Source organism: Cetorhinus maximus, chromosome 14 (genome assembly GCF_964194155.1).
Source record: "Cetorhinus maximus chromosome 14, sCetMax3.hap1.1, whole genome shotgun sequence".
Classification (NCBI taxonomy): Eukaryota; Metazoa; Chordata; class Chondrichthyes; order Lamniformes; family Cetorhinidae; genus Cetorhinus; species Cetorhinus maximus.
In genome coordinates this window covers 23,418,772-23,439,239 of record NC_135892.1, presented here as the reverse complement: position 1 = coordinate 23,439,239, position 20,468 = coordinate 23,418,772, and the positions used below count along the sequence as shown (strand labels likewise).

Below are 20,468 nucleotides of genomic sequence, written 5' to 3'. Positions count from 1 at the left end.
CTAATCTTCACTAGATACAGGGGAGGTATTGGAGGACTGGAGAAATGCAAACGTAGTTCCATTGTTTAAAAAGGGATCAAAGGAAATGCCAAACAATTATAGGCCAGTTAATCTTACATCAGTAGTGGGCAAATTAGTAGAATCAATCCTGAGAGATAGGATTAACTGTCATGTGGAAGGGTATGGACTAGTCAGGGATGGTCAGCATGGATTTGTTAAAAGAAGGTCTTGCCTCACAAATTTGATTGAATTCTTTGAGGAAGTGACAAGAAGGGTTGATAAAGGTAGTGCAGTGGATATTGTGTACATGGATTTTAGCAAGGCATTTGACAAGGTCCCACATGACAGATTGGTCAGGAAAGTAAAAGCCCATGGGATTCAGGGTAATGTAGCAAACTGGATAAAAGGTTGGCTTTGTAACAGGAAACAAAGGGTAATGGTCGATGGATGCCCTTGCGAATGGAAAGTTGTCTCAAGTGGTGTTCCACAGGGCTTGGTGTTGGGACCCTTGCTGTTTGTGTTATATATTAACGATTTGGACGTGAACATGGGGGGCACGATTGGGAAATTTGCAGATGACACAAAGGATGGCCGAGTAGTGGATAGTGTAGAGGATAGCCATAATCTCCAAAATGATATAGATGGGTTGGTGGAGTGGGCAGTAAAGTGGCAGATGGATTTTAACATAGAGAAGTGTGAGGTCATACATTTAGGGAGGTCAAACAGTTACAGGGATTACACAATAAATGGGAATATACTAAGAGGGGTAGATGAAGTAAGAAATCTTGTACAGAGGTCCCTGAAGGCAGCAGTTCGAGTAGACAAGGTTGTAAAGAAGACATATGGAATGCTCTCGTTCATTGGCAGAGGTATAGAATATAAAAGTAAGGATATAATGTGGGAATTGTATAAAACACTGGTGAGGCCACAACCGGAGTATTGTGTGCAGTTCTGGTCACCGCATTACAGGAAGGATGTAATAGCTCTGGAGACAGTGCAGAGGAGGTTTACAAGAATGTTGCCAGGGTTAGAAAAGTGTAGCTACGAGGAGAGATTGGATAGGTTGGGGTTATTTTCCTTAGAACAAAGAAGGCTGAGAGGTGACTTGATTGAGGTGTACAAAATTATGAGGGGAATAGATAGAGTGGACAGGATAAAATTGTTTCCTTTGGTGGAGAATTCTAGAACCAGGGGACATAGATTCAAGATAAGTGGTAGAAGGTGTAGGGGGAACATGAGGAAGAACTTTTTTTACGCAGAGGGTAGTGGGTGTCTGGAATTTGCTGCCCAAGTTGGTGGTAGAGGCAGAAACTCTAAACTCTTTTTAAAAGTACCTGGATCTGCAGCTTAAGTGCTGTAAGCTGCAGGGCTATCGGCCGGGTGCAGGAAGGTGGGATTAGAAAGGACACCTGGGTATCCTCGGGCTGGCATGGACAAGATGGCCCGAATGGCCTCCTTCTGTGCTGTAACTTTTCTATGGTTCTATGGGTGAAGTTATAGTTGGAGTGATGGAAAAATTGCCCATTGCAGGTGTTTAATTTATTCTGGGTAATAGCTGGATTGCAAATGTGGGTGATGCCTATGGTAGTTGAGCAGCCTTTAGAAGGGTTTTCAATAGAAGTGCTACAGAACGAACATCTTGGATTGTTTCCTAATTGTGTTATAATGAGATCAAAGGCCCATCGGGAAGAACAAAATAAACAAGATAAGCAGGCAGTTCAAAGGCAAGAAGAAGGTGTCAAAATCCAATTAGCTGGCACTGTATTTGATGACATTGTTCAGGAGAAAGGAATGCAGGACAGTTCAGTTGAAGTGTTTAACTCAAAGAGGTTAGTGGAGTTACAGAAAAATGATTTGCAATTAAAAGTTATATCAGAAAGCTTATTCAGAAACCAAAGCAAAATGTACTCCGGTACGTTATTATCTTCCAGGGAATATATTAATGAGAAAGTGGTGGTTGGATCATGTTTCAGCAAATGAAAGCTGGAGAGAAGTACATCAGATTGTTACCCCATTAGGTTATAGAAATGAGGTTCTGAGGGTTGCTCATGAAATTCCAATGGGGGGACATTTAGGAATTAGGAAAAAACAGGAAAAAATACAGAGATTTTTTTTGACCAGAATTGCACAGGGATGTAGTCAAATTCTGTAGAACCTGTCATATATGTCAAGTAATAGGAAAACCACAAGCAGTGGTTAAGCCAATGCCTTTAATCCCAATACCAACATTTGAAGAACCTTTTACCAAGGTCATGATTGATTGTGTAGGACTCCTCCCTAAGACTAAAAGTGGAAATCAGTATTTACTAACAATAATGGATGTACCTACTAGGTTTACTGAAGTGATACCTTTAAGAAATATTACAACTAAGAAGATTGTGGAGGAGTTCATTAAATTCTTTACAAGATATGGTTTTCCTAAGGAAATACAATCAGATCAGGGGTCAAATTTTATGTCACAGCTGTTTAAGGAAGTAATGAACAGTTTGGGGATAAAACGGTTTAAGTCAACAGCTTATCATCAGGAGTCACAAGGAGCTTTGGAAAGACGGCATTAAACTTTTAAAACTATGATAAGATCATACTGTCTTGATTATGCACAGGATTGGGATACAGGAATTCCATTTTTGTTATTTGCTATTAGAGATGCGCCTCATGCATTGACTGGTTTTAGCCCCTTTGAACTAGTTTATGGTCATGAGGCAAGGGAACCACTGAAAGTGATTCATGAGAAATTGGTGGGTCAAAATTCAGAAACTACTCTCCTTGATTATGTATAAAATTTCAGGGAAAGATTGAACAGAGCATGTGAGTTGGCTTGGGAGCATTTAAAGATATCACAGCAAGTGATGAAAGTGAAAACAGAAAAGAAGGCTAAAATTCGCAGTTATGTTTCTGGAGAGAAAGAACTAGTTTTGTTACCAGTACTAGCAGATTCCTTAAATGCAATATTTACAGGGCCTTACAGGATTGAAAAGAAATTGAGTGAAGTAAATTATTTAATAAATACTCCAGATAGAAGAAAGAAGCAGAGGGTGTGTCATGTAAATATGCTTAAAAAGTACTTTGAATGGGAAGAGGAACAAAAAGAGGTGTTAGTGATGGTGGATGATGAGAAAGAGGTAGAAGTGCCAGACTCAGAAATTGATTTTCCTCTAATCAAATTGGATAATGAGGGGGTGCTTGAAAATTTAAATGAAATATTGAGTTATCTTCCAAGCAAATGTCAAAGTGATTTGGAAAAGCTATTGGAGTCACACAAACCTATTTGTGGAAATAAGTTGGGAAAGACACACTTAGCTTTACATGATGTATGGAGTCATAGAGGTCTACAGCACAGAAAAAGGCCCTTCAGCCCATCGAGTCTGCGCCGGTCAAACAAGTACCTAACTAATGTATGTATAGAAATATCATCTTCAGTGAGGCAACAACCTTATAGATTAAGTCTGGCAAAGTTATCACAAGTACAAAAAGAAATTGATTTCATGCTTCAAAATGATATCATTGAGTCTAGTTGCAGTAACTGGAGTTGTGCTGGTACCGAAACTGGATGGAACGCAAAGACTGTGTGTGGACTATCGAAAGGTGAATGCAGTGACAAAAGCAGATTCATATGCCATACCATGGTTGGAGGATTGCATTGAGAAAGTGGGACAATTGAAATTTATCACAAAGATTGACTTGCTAGAAGGATATTGGCAGGTACCATTGTCCGAGAGAGCAAAGGAGATATAATCTTTTGTAATGCCAAGTGGACTATATCAGTTTAAAGTCATGCCATTTGGTATGAAGAATGCACCTGCGACATTTCAAGATTGACAGACAAAGTAATTGAGGGTCTAAGCAATTGTATGGTTTATATTGATGATCTAATTGTTTTCAGTCAGACGTGGGGAGGAGCATTTACATCATCTGGAAGAATTATTTACTCGACTATAAGAAGCTAATTTGGTGATGAACTTGGCTAAAAGTGAATTTGCAAAAGCGCAAGTTACGTATCTAGGCCATACTATTGGACATGGTAAGGTGGCTCCAAGAGATGCAAAAGTCAAGGCTATTGTGGATTTCCCAGTGCCTATAACAAAATGAGAAGTTTTGAGATTTCTGGGCATGAGTGGGTTTTACCGGAAATTTGTACCAAATTTTAGCCAAGTGGTTGCTCCACTGACTGAACTACAAAAAAAGAGCAAGAAGTTTCAATGGGCAGTGAAGTGTCAGAAGTCATTCGATAGTTTGAAAACTGTATTAACTACGACACCAGTGTTGGCAGAACCCAATTATGCCAAGCAATTTAAGTTGGCCGTTGATGCAAGCAACATAGGCATTGGGGCTGTACTGTTACAAGAAGATGACACTGGAAATGAAAAACCGACAGGGTATTTTTCATGGAAGCTGAATGTACAACAGAGAAGATATTCAATGATCGAAAAAGAGACTTTGAGTTTGGTGTTAGCATTGCAGCATTTTGAAATTTATGTTGCAAACAATTAATCAGAAACAATTGTTTATACAGACCATCATCCTTTGAAGTTTTTGGACAAATTTCGAGACAAAAGTGCAAGGCTTTTCAGATGGAGTCTATTATTACAACCATTTAATCTACGTATTATATACATTGCTGGATGAGAAAATCCATTCGCAGATGCCTTATCAAGAGTTTGAAACTTAAAGGAAATTGGGACATTTAAAAAACCCTGGACACTGAACTGGAGTGAGATTTGTTGATACGAAGGACTTGGGTATATATATTGTTCTGTTAATGCATGCATCTGGTAATGTAATAGTGTAATGAGTATAGGAGATAGTGTGAGATGGGTTATTAAAATGAAGCCGTCTTTGAGAATTATGATGGTTCATTTTCTGATAAGGAGGGGAATGTCATGAAGCTATTAATGCATATAATATTTTGGAAAATATTTTTCTTTTAAAATAGAGGTTTAAACTTCAGTAGTTTTCAGATGTACAGAGCAGAGGCAATGTGAGACCAAAAGGCAGCCTCCAACTGGTCCAACTGGCTCCACAGTGAAAAGAACCTCATTTTGAATTCGTAAGGTGAAAATGCTTTGCCTGGTGTCTGGTTAAGTCTATGGGTTGCTGTTGCCTTAATGGAGATTAGTTTCGGAATTTGTTAAAAGGTATGATAGTAGTAATTTGTAGCCATTGTGTATATATATTTTTAACCTGTGTAAATTAATAAAATGTTTCAGTTAGTTTAATGTAAACCTTGAGAACTGGTGGTCTGATTCCTGAATTTAGAGTCGCATCTCAAACATAACACTTAAAATTATAGGTTATGACAGTTGTTTAAAGTTTCCCTCTAGGATTTTTAAATAACTCCACTTTACCGACTGCATCAGTCATAACAATGGCTGATTTTATTGTAACCTCAACTCCACATTATGCCTACCCCGATAATCTTTCACCCCCATGCTTATCAAGAATTTATCTACCTCTATATCGATCTAGCCTTAAAAATATTTGAAGACTTTGGGTGGAATAGTTCCGGATTTGCACTAAGTGTGGTAGCGGGCAGGGAAAGGAATGTTTTACCCGTCAGCCGTAATGGCAGCTTTTCACGCCATATTGTCCCAATCCTGCCTCGTTAATTGTGCATTCCCGAGAAACACACCGTTTTGATGGTGGGCTGGCTGTCATTTGCCCGCCACACCACCATCTCGCCGCTTCCTCATGCGAGTGCTATATTTAAAGTGCAGCCGTGCACACACCTCTCACTGCTTCCAGCCCAGGACAGCTGCACAGAAGACATGGCCCCAAAAGGCAAGAAGACTGCATCCCCGCTGGAAGTGGTGATCAGTGCCAAAGATGCACAGAAGAGGTTGGCCATCCAATGCAGAAAGAGGATGGATGATCTCATCCATGCCGCCAGAGTAAGGCAGCCATCTCATCACTCTAAACTCACACACTCAAGCCCATCACACATTCTCTGGCATCTCACTCACAGCCAGCTCAAGGGACCTCACCACTCACTCTCTCACACACACCCTCACATCTCCATCTGGCCTCATCTCCTCTGGAGACTGCCTCCTCAGCCCTCAACATCTTGAAACCACTTGCACAGATCAACTTGTGCCACCACACATACCTTGGGATACCTCCTTCTCCAGTACAGCCCTCGCCCTGCAATCCCTTCCCTTCCCTGAGGCCATTTCACCCCTTTCCCCAAGCAATGCCCTAGCCCTGCAGCTGATGAAAAGCCACCCCTGACCTATGGCTGTCTGGTAGGTAGCGAACTGCCCGTGAGCCCTGCTAAAAGTGATGTGGTGCTACCTGTGAAGCCTGATGCTGATAACCACGATTGTTGCCCAAAGCAAGGTAGGCAAACAAACCTCGAAGTCCTGAGTGAAGTGCAACTTGCCAGATGTACGTCACTTATGTTCAGTTGTAAAACACGTTGATGTGCAATCACACCAATGCTCTTGGATGATCCAGTGTGGGGGGATGATTCCAGCAAGTTGGGCTTAAATGCAAATATATTACAATGAAGTTCCCGACATCCGACGACGGGAAACGCAGCCCGCCATTGATAGACAATTGCAAGCTGGTTTCACAGCGTCATGAAACCAATTTTTGGCCTTCTCACCATAATGTCCACTCAAGCTGCCAAACACACCCGCCCACAACGGGCATGGAAAATTCCGCCCTCTGTTTCCACTGCCTTTTGAGGAAGAAAGTTCCAAACACTCAAGACCCTCTGGGGAAAAAAAATTCTCCTCATCTCTTTAATGGGCAATCCCTTATTTTTAAACAGTGACCCCTAGTCCTAGATTCTTCCACAACAGGAAACATTCTTTTCACATCCACCCTGTCAAGATCCCTCAGGTTCTTACATGTTTCAATCAAGTCACCTGTTACTCTTATAAACTCCAACAGATAAAAGCCTAGCCTGTCCAACCTTTCATCATAAGACAACTCGCCCATTCCAGGTATTAATCTAGTAAACATTCTCTGAACTGCTTCCAACACATTTTACACTCTTCCTTAAATAAGGATACCACAGTACTCCATATGTGGTCTCACCAATGCCCTGTATAACTGAAGCATGACCATTCCTCTGCAACTGAGACAGTTCAGGCGCAGCCACATTGATATGAATGGTGCTCCAAGCTTATCTGCCCACTCAAGCAATGCAGAGGCATCAAAGTGCCACCAAGTGCTGCAGAGCTTCCCCGCAACCACCAACAACTGCCCCCGCCCCACCCCCACTGCACCGGCACAGATTGCAAATTCATGAGCATTTTGTGGACTGCAGAACAGCTGGACAACTGCACAGGTTGTATAATCTCCTCGCTAAAGCTGGCCATGGAGTAGTCACTGATGGAGGCACTCACAGTCCTTTGCAATGTCAGCATCCAGGTTTGAACTAGTCCCCCTGATGGTTCAAGCTAACAGGGCAGCCATGTAGAGCACTAATCTCTGGCCATCCAAGTGGTGGTCAGCACTCACTGGGAAGCGTTAAGGGGCCGTCACACTTAACCAGGACAGGTTCTTGGTACACCTATGCTAACCACATGTCTCTCTCTTCCATCCTGCAGGAGGACTACATCAGGATCATGGGGCCTGGTGACTTAGCTGTATGCCTGATGGCCTACAGAGAGCGAAGACGATGGAGAAGAGAGAAACTCAAGTTCCTGGCTGTGTAGAGGCGGGAGCAACAACCTCAGGAAGAAGGGATGGCTGGGGCTCCCATACATGCTGCCCAAGAGCCACAGTGTTCCATCGCAGGCCGGCACCTAGTGACAACCAGGGGCTATAGACGCCGCCTTTCATTCTGCAGATGACTACATGTCTGCGCATGTCTAGGAAACTGGTCAGTCACATCTGGCAGCTACTGCAGGATTTGGCGCCACGGGGACATGGAGGGCATCAACTACCAGTGGCCATGAAAATGACCGTGGCACTCAATTTCTAACCCAGTGGCTCCATTCAGGGCTCCACAGGTGACCTCTGGGATCTCAGAAGCCTCCACCCATAAATGCATGGATTGCACGGATGCAATCTTTGCAAGGGCACACAACTTTGTGCATTTTGCCAGGACCAGGACAACCAGGATGCAAGAGCGATTGGATTCGCACAGATCTCAGGTTTCCCACAGGTGCAGGGTGTGATCGATTGCACTCATGTGGCGCTTAGATCTCCGTCGCAACGCACAGTGGACTGCAAGCAGTTCCATTCGCTGAATGTGCAGCTGGTGTGCGACTACCAGAAACACATCCTGCAAGTTTGTGCACGGTTTCCAGGGAGTGTGCATGACATCTACAATCCTCAGTCAGTCACAGATCCCTGGAGTCTTCCAGGGTCCACAGAAGCTGCAGGGATGGCTCCTCAGGGGTTACCCGCAGAGGCCGTGGCTGATGACGCCCATGCAGCAGCCTCAGAATGCAGCAGAGCAACGGTATACCGAGGCTCATGGTGCAGCTCGCAACTTGGTGGAGCAGACCATCGGGATGCTGAAGATGAGGTTCCAGAGCCTGGACCGGTCTGGTAGAGTCCTGCAATACAGTACGCAGAGAGTGTGTAAGGAACATACCTTTTTATTTCTGTTGGACTGATGTAAAGAATATATCTTTTTATTTTCTCTTGGACTGTGGATTAAAATTACAATGGCTGCAGTTTGAAAGTCATGTCCACTGGAACAGGATGAGAGATATATACAATGTTGCAGTCCTGGAACAGAGTGTGACAGGATGGTGCTGGAAAGGAGTCCTGGACCAAGGGACCTGCCTAGCAACAATATTTATTTGGCTCCTGACCAGGTGACCAGGTTTTTGCATGACGGCAGTGCAGCAGAATAGCTCCTAGCTTGGAAGGAACAAGACCTAAAGCCTCTTTCTCCTGTGTGTGGAAGATTCCAGTAATTCTGCAATAATAGCCAGCTGGCTTTTTCTCCTCATATCTCTTAAACCTGTTCTTTCTCTCTCTGAAAACCCCTGTCAAGGGGAAAAGGGGAAAATCACTGTTCAACACATTGAAAGGCAAGTGCTCAACCAGTGAACTAAATACCGAAAGTGCTGGAAGACCACTTCGCGTCATCAACAAAGAACTAAAAGGAATTTGGAAGACATCGATCAAAATAAACCCATCGAATTATGCACTCCGGATTGATGCTATTGAACTATTTTATACCACTCTTAAAATCCATGTTTTGTGTGTCTTGTGTGTGTGTATTGGGATTTAAGAAGGGGGTAGAGTTTAAGTTATAGTGTTAGAAGTTAGCAGGTCAAATTTTTTTCTTTTGACACTGGTTAGCGGCAGTTGGTTCAATAAACAGTTATTTACTTATTAAGTTTACAAATCTGGTGCTTGTATTCTGTTAACCTAAATTAAAAAGTTAGATAGAATTGGGATAATCTGATGGTTTGGTCAAACTTTTCACATTTGTCATGGCTCAGGGAACAATGGGGCTTGATATTACAGCGCACTATCCCCAGTGAGTCGTGACAGGTGTCACGCATTGTCATTGTCTGCTGTGCCCTTTACAACTGATGCTCCAACGGGGAGATGAGCTGGCTGAGGAGGAGATGGAGGAGCTGCTCCTATGTTGAGGGGGACGCTGATAGGAATGAGAGTGAGGAAGTCCTCAAAGGCGATGACGCCAGGGATGAGGCCCTCACAATGGCAAGATGAGGCAGGCACGCTCGGGAGCTGCTAGATCTCTGGAGGGTGATGACAACATGCAGTGAGGTGACCCCCATAGATCCTCACATTGCATCTGTGAATGTTTGATTCCAGTCTGGCTTCTGGCAGCGCGAATGCCCTCTGTGAAAATTCTCTTGTCATGGAGATGCAGTGGAGGCCTTAAAGTCGCTCGATTGCGGGAGGATAATGATCACATGCAGTGAGCATGCTCCATAAATCTTCACATAGCCTCTGAGAATGTCTGATTCCTGTCTGGCTGAGGGCAGATAGCTTACGCTGTGTGATCATGGTCATATCATAGAGATGCAGCCATGAAATTTTAGAAGCATCTGATCCTTTGTCTGCCTACAGCACCTGAGCCCTTCAGGAGCACAGCATCAGTGGTTACAGATGCTGAAGAGATGGGGGCCAGCCCCACCTTAAAGGCGCTGAGAGCACACAGAGAGAATGGGAAAACTCTTTGGGGCCTGCCCATGACATTCTGGCAGCAATGACAAGCACCACTGAAGTGCAGGCATCAGTAATGTTTCCAGGGAGTGTGAGGCCAGACTATCACTTTGGTCTGAAGGCTGCACAGAGCACAGGGAAGAGGCCCTGGACTGAGACACCTGCCTTTATCTTGTGCAGAAAGGTTTCACATCTGAGTGGCAAGAACACTGCTCATCAGAACAAGGAGCCATAGGCAGGGAGACATTCTTGGGAATTTATTGACAATAGTGAACAGTATGTACAAGTGACTAATGTCTGTGCCCAGGCTGTGCAATTAATTCTCCTTAACTTTCCTAACCCTGCTGCTATGTCTTGGTGCCCCCCTGACATCCACAGCGGAGGTGGAGGCAGTCTGTTGACTGCGACGCCCTTTCTGTGATAACCTTGGCAAGCATCCTCTGGAGGGCTGAGACTTGGAGGGCCCTGGCCTGCTTTCAGGGTCCTGCTGTGTGGCAGTGGCAACCTCCTCGGCTTGTGGAGCTGGAGCTGCTGAGGTCACAGGAAGAGGGGAGTCAGATGGGCAGGACAATCTCAGAGTCACCTGGATGGATGGGCCTGGAGCGCGCACCTGCTGACCCTCCTCCCTTGGGTGTCCGGGAGCCCCAGGCTGAGGCGCAGGCGCTGCTCCTTGAAGAGCAGGGGTAGCTGGAATGAGATCGAGCTGCCCAGTAACCTCTCGCGTACACACTGTTGGAGGCCTACGATGGCATCAGCGATGGCATTGAGCCCACACAACAGTGCAGGAGCGAAATCCTGGACCAAGGTCTCCATGGCGGCAGCCATTCTACCGGCATTGGGATGCCGGCACTATCATCTCAGAATGAAGGCAGTCAAACTCCTCCATCGTGCCTTGCAACCTGGAGAGTGCAACGGACATCTCTTCCTGATATTCCCGAGCCTGCCTTTGCAGCTCCAGCACCGGTGACATGACTGAATCCAGCAGCTTGTCATCTGACTCAGACTCAGCAAAGTTCTGGCTTCCAGCAGTCCCCCAAGTGCCAGAAACGTGGAAGGTTCCTGCCTGAACCTGCTGTGGATCGGATGGTGCAATGTGCTCACCAGATTGGGATCTTGGGGCTATTCTAAAGCTGGGTCCCACCGAGTTGTGTCTCTCTGCGCTGGTGGACGGTGTGGATGAGCACTGTGACAGGACTTAAGGGAGGGTGCCTCCAGATTCCACTTCAGAGGTTTCTTCGGGGCTTGACTGGAGGCCCTGGGTCATGGACTCCGTCAGCTGTTTGGCAGATGTGCCTGTGAAAGCAAGGAGAGATAATTAGTGCATGGCAGTGGTCTGTGAAACAGGACACATTACTCACAACGTGGTTATCTGATGGATGTTGCACTGCTGGACCTTCACTTGGTAGAGCACCACCGATCTCACCATCAGCACAGGACCAGTCCAGATCGTCATCGCCCAGCTGGATAGCTCTGTTTTCAAAGTCCGTGAGGACGTTGATTTTGGGCATTCTGCTACCAGTCTGCAACCTCTCCATCTTGTTGTGTGCCAGCTTGTCCTGCAGGAATAGAGATGGAGAAAATGTAAGCAGGATCCTGCCAGGCCAGATGACAAGTACGCCTGGCCTGTGTGGGTGGTCCCATGGTCGGGATAACGGCAATGACAGTGAGTGTGAGAGGGTGAATGGTGATGTCCCTTGAACCGGCAGTGAGTGAGGGCCCTGTGGATGTTTGATAGGTTTGTGAGTGTGAGTTGAGAGTCATGAGAAGACTGACTTACCCTGGCAGAACGGAGGAAATCATTCATCCTTTTGTGGCACTGGGTGGCTGTCCTCTTTTGAAGGGTGTTGGCACTGACCACCACTGCCACTGCCTCCCAAGCCGGGTTAGTGCTGTTGCTGCCCATCCTGCGGCCAGAGCGGGGATAGAAGACATCCGGTGGGCCTCTGTGTCATCCAAAATGCGCTTGAGGGACACGTTGCTGAACCTGGGGCCTGCAGTTTTCTTCAGTTTCAGGGCCATATCTTCCATGCAGCAGTGGTGGTCTGGAAGCACTGAGATGTGTGCTTGCAGCTGGACTTCAAATGTGGCGCCCAGTGTAATGTAGCGGCAGGGTGATGATGGGCGGGTAAATGAGAGCCCGCCCCCCATGGAAACGGTGTGTATCCCGGGAGTGCATAAATAATGTGGCGGGTTTGGGATGATATGAAAACCTGCCAGCATAGCCAGCGTCGTTTTACCTGCCCGCTACCGCACTTAGTGCAAGTCTGGGACAATTTTACCCATTGTGTAAGGATGTGGGGCAGCAGATATATGATGAGTTCAAACTTACAAGGTGGGAAAGCCAACCAGGATAGCACTGGAATAATTAAGTCTAGAGGTAATAAAGGCATAGGTAAGAGTTTCAGCAGCAGATGAGCTGAGGCAGGCATGGAGATTTACTGATGTTACAGGGTGGAAGTTGGCAGTCTCGGTGATGGAGCAAATATGGGATCTGAGATTAAACATAAGCAATTTATAACAGAGAACAAGAGAAATGCTCTTACATGGAGACTGCTAAGGCTGTGGGATGTACTGCCAGAGTTGATGATTAAAGCAGAGATCAAGCTGTTGTTTAAGAATACATTAGATAGATGGTTGAAGAAAAGGGTAATGGTGGGCTCATGGTATTGGGGGCTACTGCTTGTGTGGAGGATAAACAATATATTAATTTAGAGATGATGAACAATTCTAACGCCATGGACAACAGTAATGCTATTGTTATTGAATCTTCTTCAGAAATAAATTGGACAGAAGTTTTTTTTAACAGTAGAAAAGTTTTCACACCTTAAATAAGCTGACTGTGTCTTTAAGCTGCTTCAGTTCTTCTTGCCATTCCAGTTCAAAAGTTTGAATGCTTTCTTTCAGGAATTGTTTGGCACCCTCAATTCTGGCCAGGACTTGCATGGATCCTGTGAATTCAGCTTTCAGGTCAGCTACCAAAGCCTGCAACTAAACAACACTGAATGAGTTAAGCACAGAGGACATATTATGGAACTCTGCCAACAACTCCAGAGACCGAGCACATAATCCAGGCTGACACACAATGCAGTACTGAGAGAGCGCTGAACTGCTGGAGATGGTATATTTCAAATGAAACGTTAAACCTCAGAATGTCCCAAGTCTGCATTGGACGTAAAAGATCCAATAGCACTAATTTGACAAAGAGCAGAAAAGTTCCACCATGCGTCTTGGTCAATAAAAATCCCTCAATAAATGTCACAAAAAACAAATTATCTGACCATCATCACGTTGCCAGTTATGGCACTTTGTTATGCATAAACTGGCTGCAATATTTCCTACATTACAACTGTGACAACACTTGAAAAGCACTTTATTAGCTGTGAAGCGCTTTGGGGGTCCTGAGGTCATGAAAGGTGCTATATGACTGCAAGTCTTTATTCCTTCTACAATTTCTAGCTTGTTTGACATGCACATCCAACCCAGAGAGTGAGAAGTGAGAAAGAGGTATAATTTGTCTTCGAGGATGCATTTCACACATTATCGCTTTGGCAATTATCTACTAATTACCACAATGAATATTCCAGCATGTTTGATATTGTGCATAATGCACCCCCATCTGGCCTCCCATCTTCCACCCTATTTAAGCTCATCGAAAATGCTGTTACCCATAGTCTAACTCACACCATGGGCAGAATTTTACGGCCCTGTCGTGGCGCAGCAGGGCCATAAAATGCAGCAAGCCATTCAAAAGTCCATTGACTTCGGCGGGACCGTAAAATGCGGCTGGTGTAAAATTCCACACAACATCCCATTTACCCATCTTGCTGACCAACATCCAGGTTGAGCAACATCTCAATTTTAAAATTATCATTCTTATTTTCAAATCCCTCCACGGTCTCACCCCTCCCTATTTCTGTAATCTCCCCCAGCCCTACAATCCTCCTAGATATCTGCACTCCTCCAATTTAGACAATTTGCACACCCCCAATTTTAATCCCTCCAATTTGGCAGCGATGCTTTCATCTGCCTAGTCCTAATATTTTAAAAAGACTATATAAATGGAAGTTATTGTTGCAATAGAAAATCTCATTTAATTTAAAATACACAGCTACACCTTGAATTTCACTATGCCAATGTTAGACAGGTATTGTGGAAATGTGTATATACTTTCATTGTCTATATTTCACCAAATCATGTGAACTGGATCCTTTCTCAATGAAAGAAAGTTTTGCATTAAGTAGCACTTTTCTGAACTTTAGAATGTCCCAAAGAGCTTTGCAGCCAATTAAGTACTTTTGAAATGTGATCACTGTTGCAATGCAAGAAATGCAACAGCCAATTTGCACAGAGCAAGGCTCCATTAACAACAATGTGATAAATGATGGCGAGGCTCTCTATCGTGGTGAAAATTCCGGAAATGGCTGAAAATTCTAAGTTCCTGAACCCGGCATTTCCCATCTTCGCGGGTGCAGGACTGGAGTCTGGCCGGGGTTCACACATGCGCAGTTTGTGGAGGCAGCTGGCTATTTAAATCACCAGCTGCCTCCACTGAAGTGGGACTTTGAAAGAACAGTAGTGTAGAACCTGGAGTGTGCAGATGAGAACAGGTACGAGGTGGTCTGAACTTAGTGGAAGCATCTGGATAGCCAGGGTACCCCTTTAGAGAGGTAATGCACCCTTTGGGAGAGGTAAGGCACCCTTTGGGAGAGGTAAGGCACCCTTTGGGAGAGGTAAGGCACCCTTTCGAATGGTTAAAAATAAACATGATTATGCACTTTTTACACACAAACTCATTGGAACTTTTAAGCTGCTAAAGAGCTGTCCTTATGTCAAGGAGCTGTCCAGCTGTCAAGGAATTCTTAAAGAACAGTCCAGCTGTCAAACCTGTCAAAGATGTCCAGGAGGTGTCAAAGCTGTCAAGGAACTGTCCATGTATACTAGGTGAGTTGGCATGGAGGGGGTAAGGGAAAAGGGTGTTGGGAGGAGGCATTTGTTGGCATGAGTTGGCACTAAGTTGGTATAATGGTATGGGGGCAATGGGGGTGGGTAGAGGGTACTAAGTTGGCATAGTGGAATGAGGGCAATGGGGATGCATAGAGGGGCACTGAGTTGCCACAACAGGTATGGGACCAATAGAGCAATAGGTAGAGGGGCACTAAGTTGGCATAGGGGTGTGAGGGACCAAGGGGTGGATGGCGGCATGGGTTTGTAAAGGTTGGCATGGATGGGGCATAGGGAGTGTGTGGGGGTGAGGGGGAATGACGGGTGAGAGCTGGAGGGATGTTTCTTGTTTTATTATTATATTTTATTCATTTAAACACAGTGTCAGAGCACAGAGGCAGACCTTGCACCCAGCTCTCCTTCGCACCTGGTAGCCTGCACATTCATTCCGGGGTTGCCTGTGACCACTCATTTTTCAGCCCGAGCCCCCCGACCAAAAATCTGACCTGGACATTTTTAAAGGTCAAGCTTACTGAGCCGGAAAATCTCCCGACATGGCAAACCCGACCTGAGAACAAAAATCTGGGCCTTAGTTATATCTGATCTGAGGGTCAATTTGGATACTTAAATTTATATTTAAAAATAATACACTCATTCTGCTTTAATGCTGTTTGATTTCATACTCTTCTCCTTGAGAATTCATGAGCAATATAGCATTGTGAGAGAACTTAGCAGGTGGCCTGCAACTAGTTCCATGTCTTCTGCCCCTATTTGTGGTCACTCAGTGGTAAACCACTCATCTCTGAGTCAGAATCAGAACCAGAAGGTTATGGCTGCAGGTTTCACCCCAAAGAGTGGAACACAAAATCTAGGCTGACTTGCAGTACTGACGGAGTACTGCACTATTGGAGATGCCTTCTTTTGGATGGGATATTGAACTGAGACCTGTCTGTCCTTTTGGATGGACAAACAAATACCCACAGCGCAACTTTGAAAAGGGGTTCTCTCTGGTGTCCTGGCCAATACTTATCCTTTAACTGGCATCACTAAAAACATATTATCTGGTTATTATCACATTGCTATTTGTAGGACTTTGCTGTGCACAAAATGGCTGCTGTATTTCCTACATTGCATCAATGACTCCTCTTCAGAAGTTCTTCATTGGCTGTAAAGCACTTTGGGAGCAGCCTGAGGCTATGAAAGGTGTAAATGTAAGCCTTTTTTTTTTCTTTTTAGTAGGAAGTATGTGACAGTGAGTCTCTATGACAAATTGACTTGTCTGGCTTCAGGCTTTATTAATCCACGTTGCTACTTTTAGTTATTTATATACCTGTACCACAATCTCTGTTCCTCTTCTCCATATCAAACACTTATATTCCAAGGAAGAATATGGGGTCTTGTTATTCTTCTGACTAAGTTATACCACCTCACACTTATCTATATTGAAGTTCATCAATCAATTACATGTCTATTCTGCAAGTTAATTTAATGCTTTTCTGTATTTTATTGTAGTCTTCCTTTGTATTAACTATACCCCCAGTTGGGTGTCATCCACAAATTTTGTAACTGTGCTTCCAATTCTCGAGTCCAACTCATTTATGTAAATGGTGAACAACAGTTATGTCAACACCAATCTCTGTGGAACATCACCTCTCACCTTTTGCCAGTCTAATTAACTACCTTTAATCCCTGATTTCTGTTTTTGATTTATAGCCAGTTTTCTACCCATTCTACTATTTGATACCTGACTCCCCATGTTTCTACATTAGTCATGAATATACTATGTAGCTCCTTATTGAAATAAATTATGTCTGCTCCATTACCCTTTTCTACCCTTTCTGTTACTTCATCAAAGAATTCAATAAGGAAGGTCTTGCTATATATATTTTGAATGTCATGTCCACCTGGTTAGTCTCCTTGGCAAATACTAAGGTAAAGTTATTAACTAATATTATCCCTATTCTGATTTTACTTTTTTCATTTTTGTGGCAGTAAAATACTTCACCATTTCTTTTTCTAATCCCTAATAATTTAATTTCATGTGTTTTTCCCTTTGCCTTCCTAATCACTTTTTGCTTCTTTCATAACCTTTTTACTTCTTTCATAACCCCATCTCTTTTCCTGGTATATCGATGACCGTATTTATACCATCTCCTGCTCTCATTTCAAGCTGGCTCAGGACATGGAGGAAATTGATCATGTTTCAGCAGCTCAATACAAGTTACTTAATGAAGATTTACATTGAGTCACCTATGACTCTTAATAATTCAGCTTATGGCCATAGAATAAGCATATAAAAATGATGTAGGAACATTTACCTGTGAGATTTGTAATGCTAAATCTGTCCCTGCAATGACTTCAGCCTCTGTTCAGAAAAATAAAATGAGATTCAGTTCATTATGATGATGAAATTTTATTCTGCTATAAAAGAGTCCATAACCAGAGGACACAGAGTTAAGGTATTTGACAAAAGAGCCAGAGGGGAGATGAACAAAAATTTTACAAATTAAGTTGTTACAATCTGGAATGGGCTGCATGAAAGGGTGGCGCAAGCAGATTCATTAATAACTTTCAAAAGGTAATGGGATGAATATTTGAACTGGAAAAATTGCAGGCTTTAGGGAAAGAGCAACTGAGTGAGGCTAATTGAATAGGTCTTTCAAAGAGTTGGCACAAGGCATGATGGGCTGAATGGCTTCCTTCTGCACTGTATCATTTTATGATTCCAAAGAAATTTTGTGTTTTTATATATGTATTTATATATATAAATATAAATACAAATATGGGGAGGCGATGGCGTAGTGGTATTGTCACTGGACTAGTAATCCAGAGACCTAGGGTAATGCTCTGCGGACCCAGATTTGAATCCCGCCACGGCAGATGATGGAATTTGAATTCAATAAAAATCTGGAATTTCAAAAGTCCAAAGATGACCATGAAACCATTGTCAATTGTTGTAAAAACCCATCTGGTTCACTAATGCCCTTTAGGGAAGGAAATCTGTCATCCTTACCTGCCTGGCCTACATGTGACTCCAGACCCACAGCAGTGTGATTGACTCTTAAATGCCCTCTGAAATGGCCCAGCAAGCCACTCAGTTGTAACAAACTGCTACAAAGACACAAAAAAGGAATGAAACCGGATGGACACCCGGCATTGACCTAGGCACCAGAAACGACAACAGTAATTGCAGCCCTGTCAACCCTGCAAAGTCCTCCTTACTAACATCTGGGGGCTTGTGCCAAAATTGGGAGAGCTGCTCACAGACTAGTCAAGCAACATCCTGACATAGTCATCCTCACGGAATCATACCTTACAGATAATGTTCCAGACTCCACTATCACCATCCCTGGGTATGTTCTGTCCCAGCGGCAGGACAGCCCCAGCAGAGGTGGCGGCACGGTGGTATATAGTTGGGAGGGAGTTGCCCTGGGAGTCCTCAACATTGACTCCGGACCCCATGATGTTTTATGGCGTCAGGTCAAACATGGGCAAGGAAACCTCCTGCTGATTACCACGGACCGCCCTCCCTCAGCTGATGAATCAGTGCTCCTCCATGTTGAACATCACTTGGAGGAAGCACTGAGGATGGCAAGGGCGCAGAATGGTCTCTAGGTGGGGGACTTCAATGTCCATCACTGAGAGTGCCTAGGTAGCACCACTACTGACCGAGCTGGCCGAGTCCTAAATGACATAGCTGCTATACTGGGTCTGTGGCAGATGGTGAGGGAACCAACAAGAGGGAAAAACATACTTGATCTCATCCTCATCCTCACCAACCTGCCTGCCGCAGATACATCTGTCCATGACAGTATCAGTAGGAGTGACCACCGCATAGTCACTGTGGAGACGAAGTCCTGCCTTCACATTGAGGATACCCTCCATCATGTTGTGCGGCGCTACCACCGTGCTAAATGGGATAGATTTTGAACAGATCTAGCAACTCAAGATTGGGCATCCATGAGGCGCTGTGGGCCATCAGCAGCAGCAGTATTGTACTCGAACACAATCTGTGATCTCATGGCCCGGCATATCCCTCACTCTAGCATTACCATCAAGCCAGGGAATCAAGCCTGGTTCAGTGAAAAGTGCAGCAGGGCATGCCAGGAGCAGCACCAGGCATACCTAAAAATGAGGTGTCAACCTGGTGAAGCTATAAAACAGGACTACTTGCATGCCAAACAGCATAAACAGCAAGTGATAGACAGAACTAAGTGATCCCACAACCAACAGATCAGATCTAAGCTCTGCAGTCCTGCTACAACTAGACGTGAATGGTGGTGGACAATCAAACAACTCACTGGAGGAGGTGGCTCCACAAATATCCCCATCCTCAATGACGGAGGAGCCCAGCACAGCAGTGCAAAAGATAGGGCTGAAGTATTCACAACAATCTTCAGCCAGAAGTGTCGAGTGGATAATCCATCTCGGCCTCCTCTGGAGATCCCCAGCATCACAGATGCCAATTCGATCTACTCCACATGATATCAAGAAACAGCTGAAGGCACTGGATACAGCAAAGGCTATGGGCCCTGACAATATTCTGGCAATAGTATTGAAGACCTGTGCCCCAGAACTTGCCACACCCCTAGCCAAGCTGTCCCAGTACAGCTACAACACTGACATCTACCTGGCTATGTGGAAAATTGCCCAGGTATGTCCTGTACACAAAAAGCAGGACAAATCCAACCCGGCCAAGTACTGTCCCATCAGTCTACTCTCGATCATCAGTAAAGTAATGGAAGGGGTCATCAACAGTGCTATCAAGTGGCACTTGCTTAGCAATAACCTGCTCACTGATGCCCAGTTTGGGTTCCGCCAGGGCCACTCAGCTCCTGACCTCAATTCAGCCTTGGTTCAAACATGGACAAAAGACCTGAACTCCCGAGGTGAGGTGACATCAAGGCAGCATTTGACCAAGTGTGGCATCAAGGAGCCCTAGCAAAACTGGAGTCAATGGAAATCAGGGAGAAAACTCTCCATTGGTTGGAGTCATACCTAGCACAAAGGAAGATGGTTGTGGTTTTTGGAGGTCAGTCATCTCAGCTGCAGGACATCACTGCAGGAGTTCCTCAGGGTAGTGTCCTAGGCCCAATCATCTTCAGCTGCTTCATCAATGACCTTCCTTCTAAGTGGGGATGTTCACTGATGATTGCACAATATTCAGCACCATTCGCGACTCCTCAGCTACTGAAGCAGTCCATGTCCAAATGCAGCAAGACCTGGACAATATCCAGGCTTGGGCTAAGAAGTGGCAAGTAACATTCGAGCCACACAAGTGCCAGACAATGACCATCTCCAACAAGAGAGAATCTAACCATCACCTCTTGGCATTCAATGGCATTACCACCATTGAACCCCCACTATCAACATCCTGGGGGTTACCATTGACCAGAAACTGAACTGGACTAGCTATATAAATA

General features: G+C 44.6%; 1 protein-coding gene across 1 annotated transcript in view; it reads right to left on the bottom strand.

Moving 5' to 3' along the window:
• The window catches only part of arhgef33 (Rho guanine nucleotide exchange factor (GEF) 33), a 157,295-nt gene that overhangs the window by 110,677 nt on the left and 26,150 nt on the right, over positions 1-20,468 (bottom strand). The window contains exons 3-4 of the mRNA XM_078557556.1: positions 17,364-17,410; positions 12,928-13,092 (exon numbers count right to left, since the gene is read on the bottom strand). Of these exons, the coding sequence (XP_078413682.1) occupies positions 12,928-13,092; positions 17,364-17,410 (212 nt within the window). The remainder of the gene's footprint in view (positions 1-12,927; positions 13,093-17,363; positions 17,411-20,468) is intronic.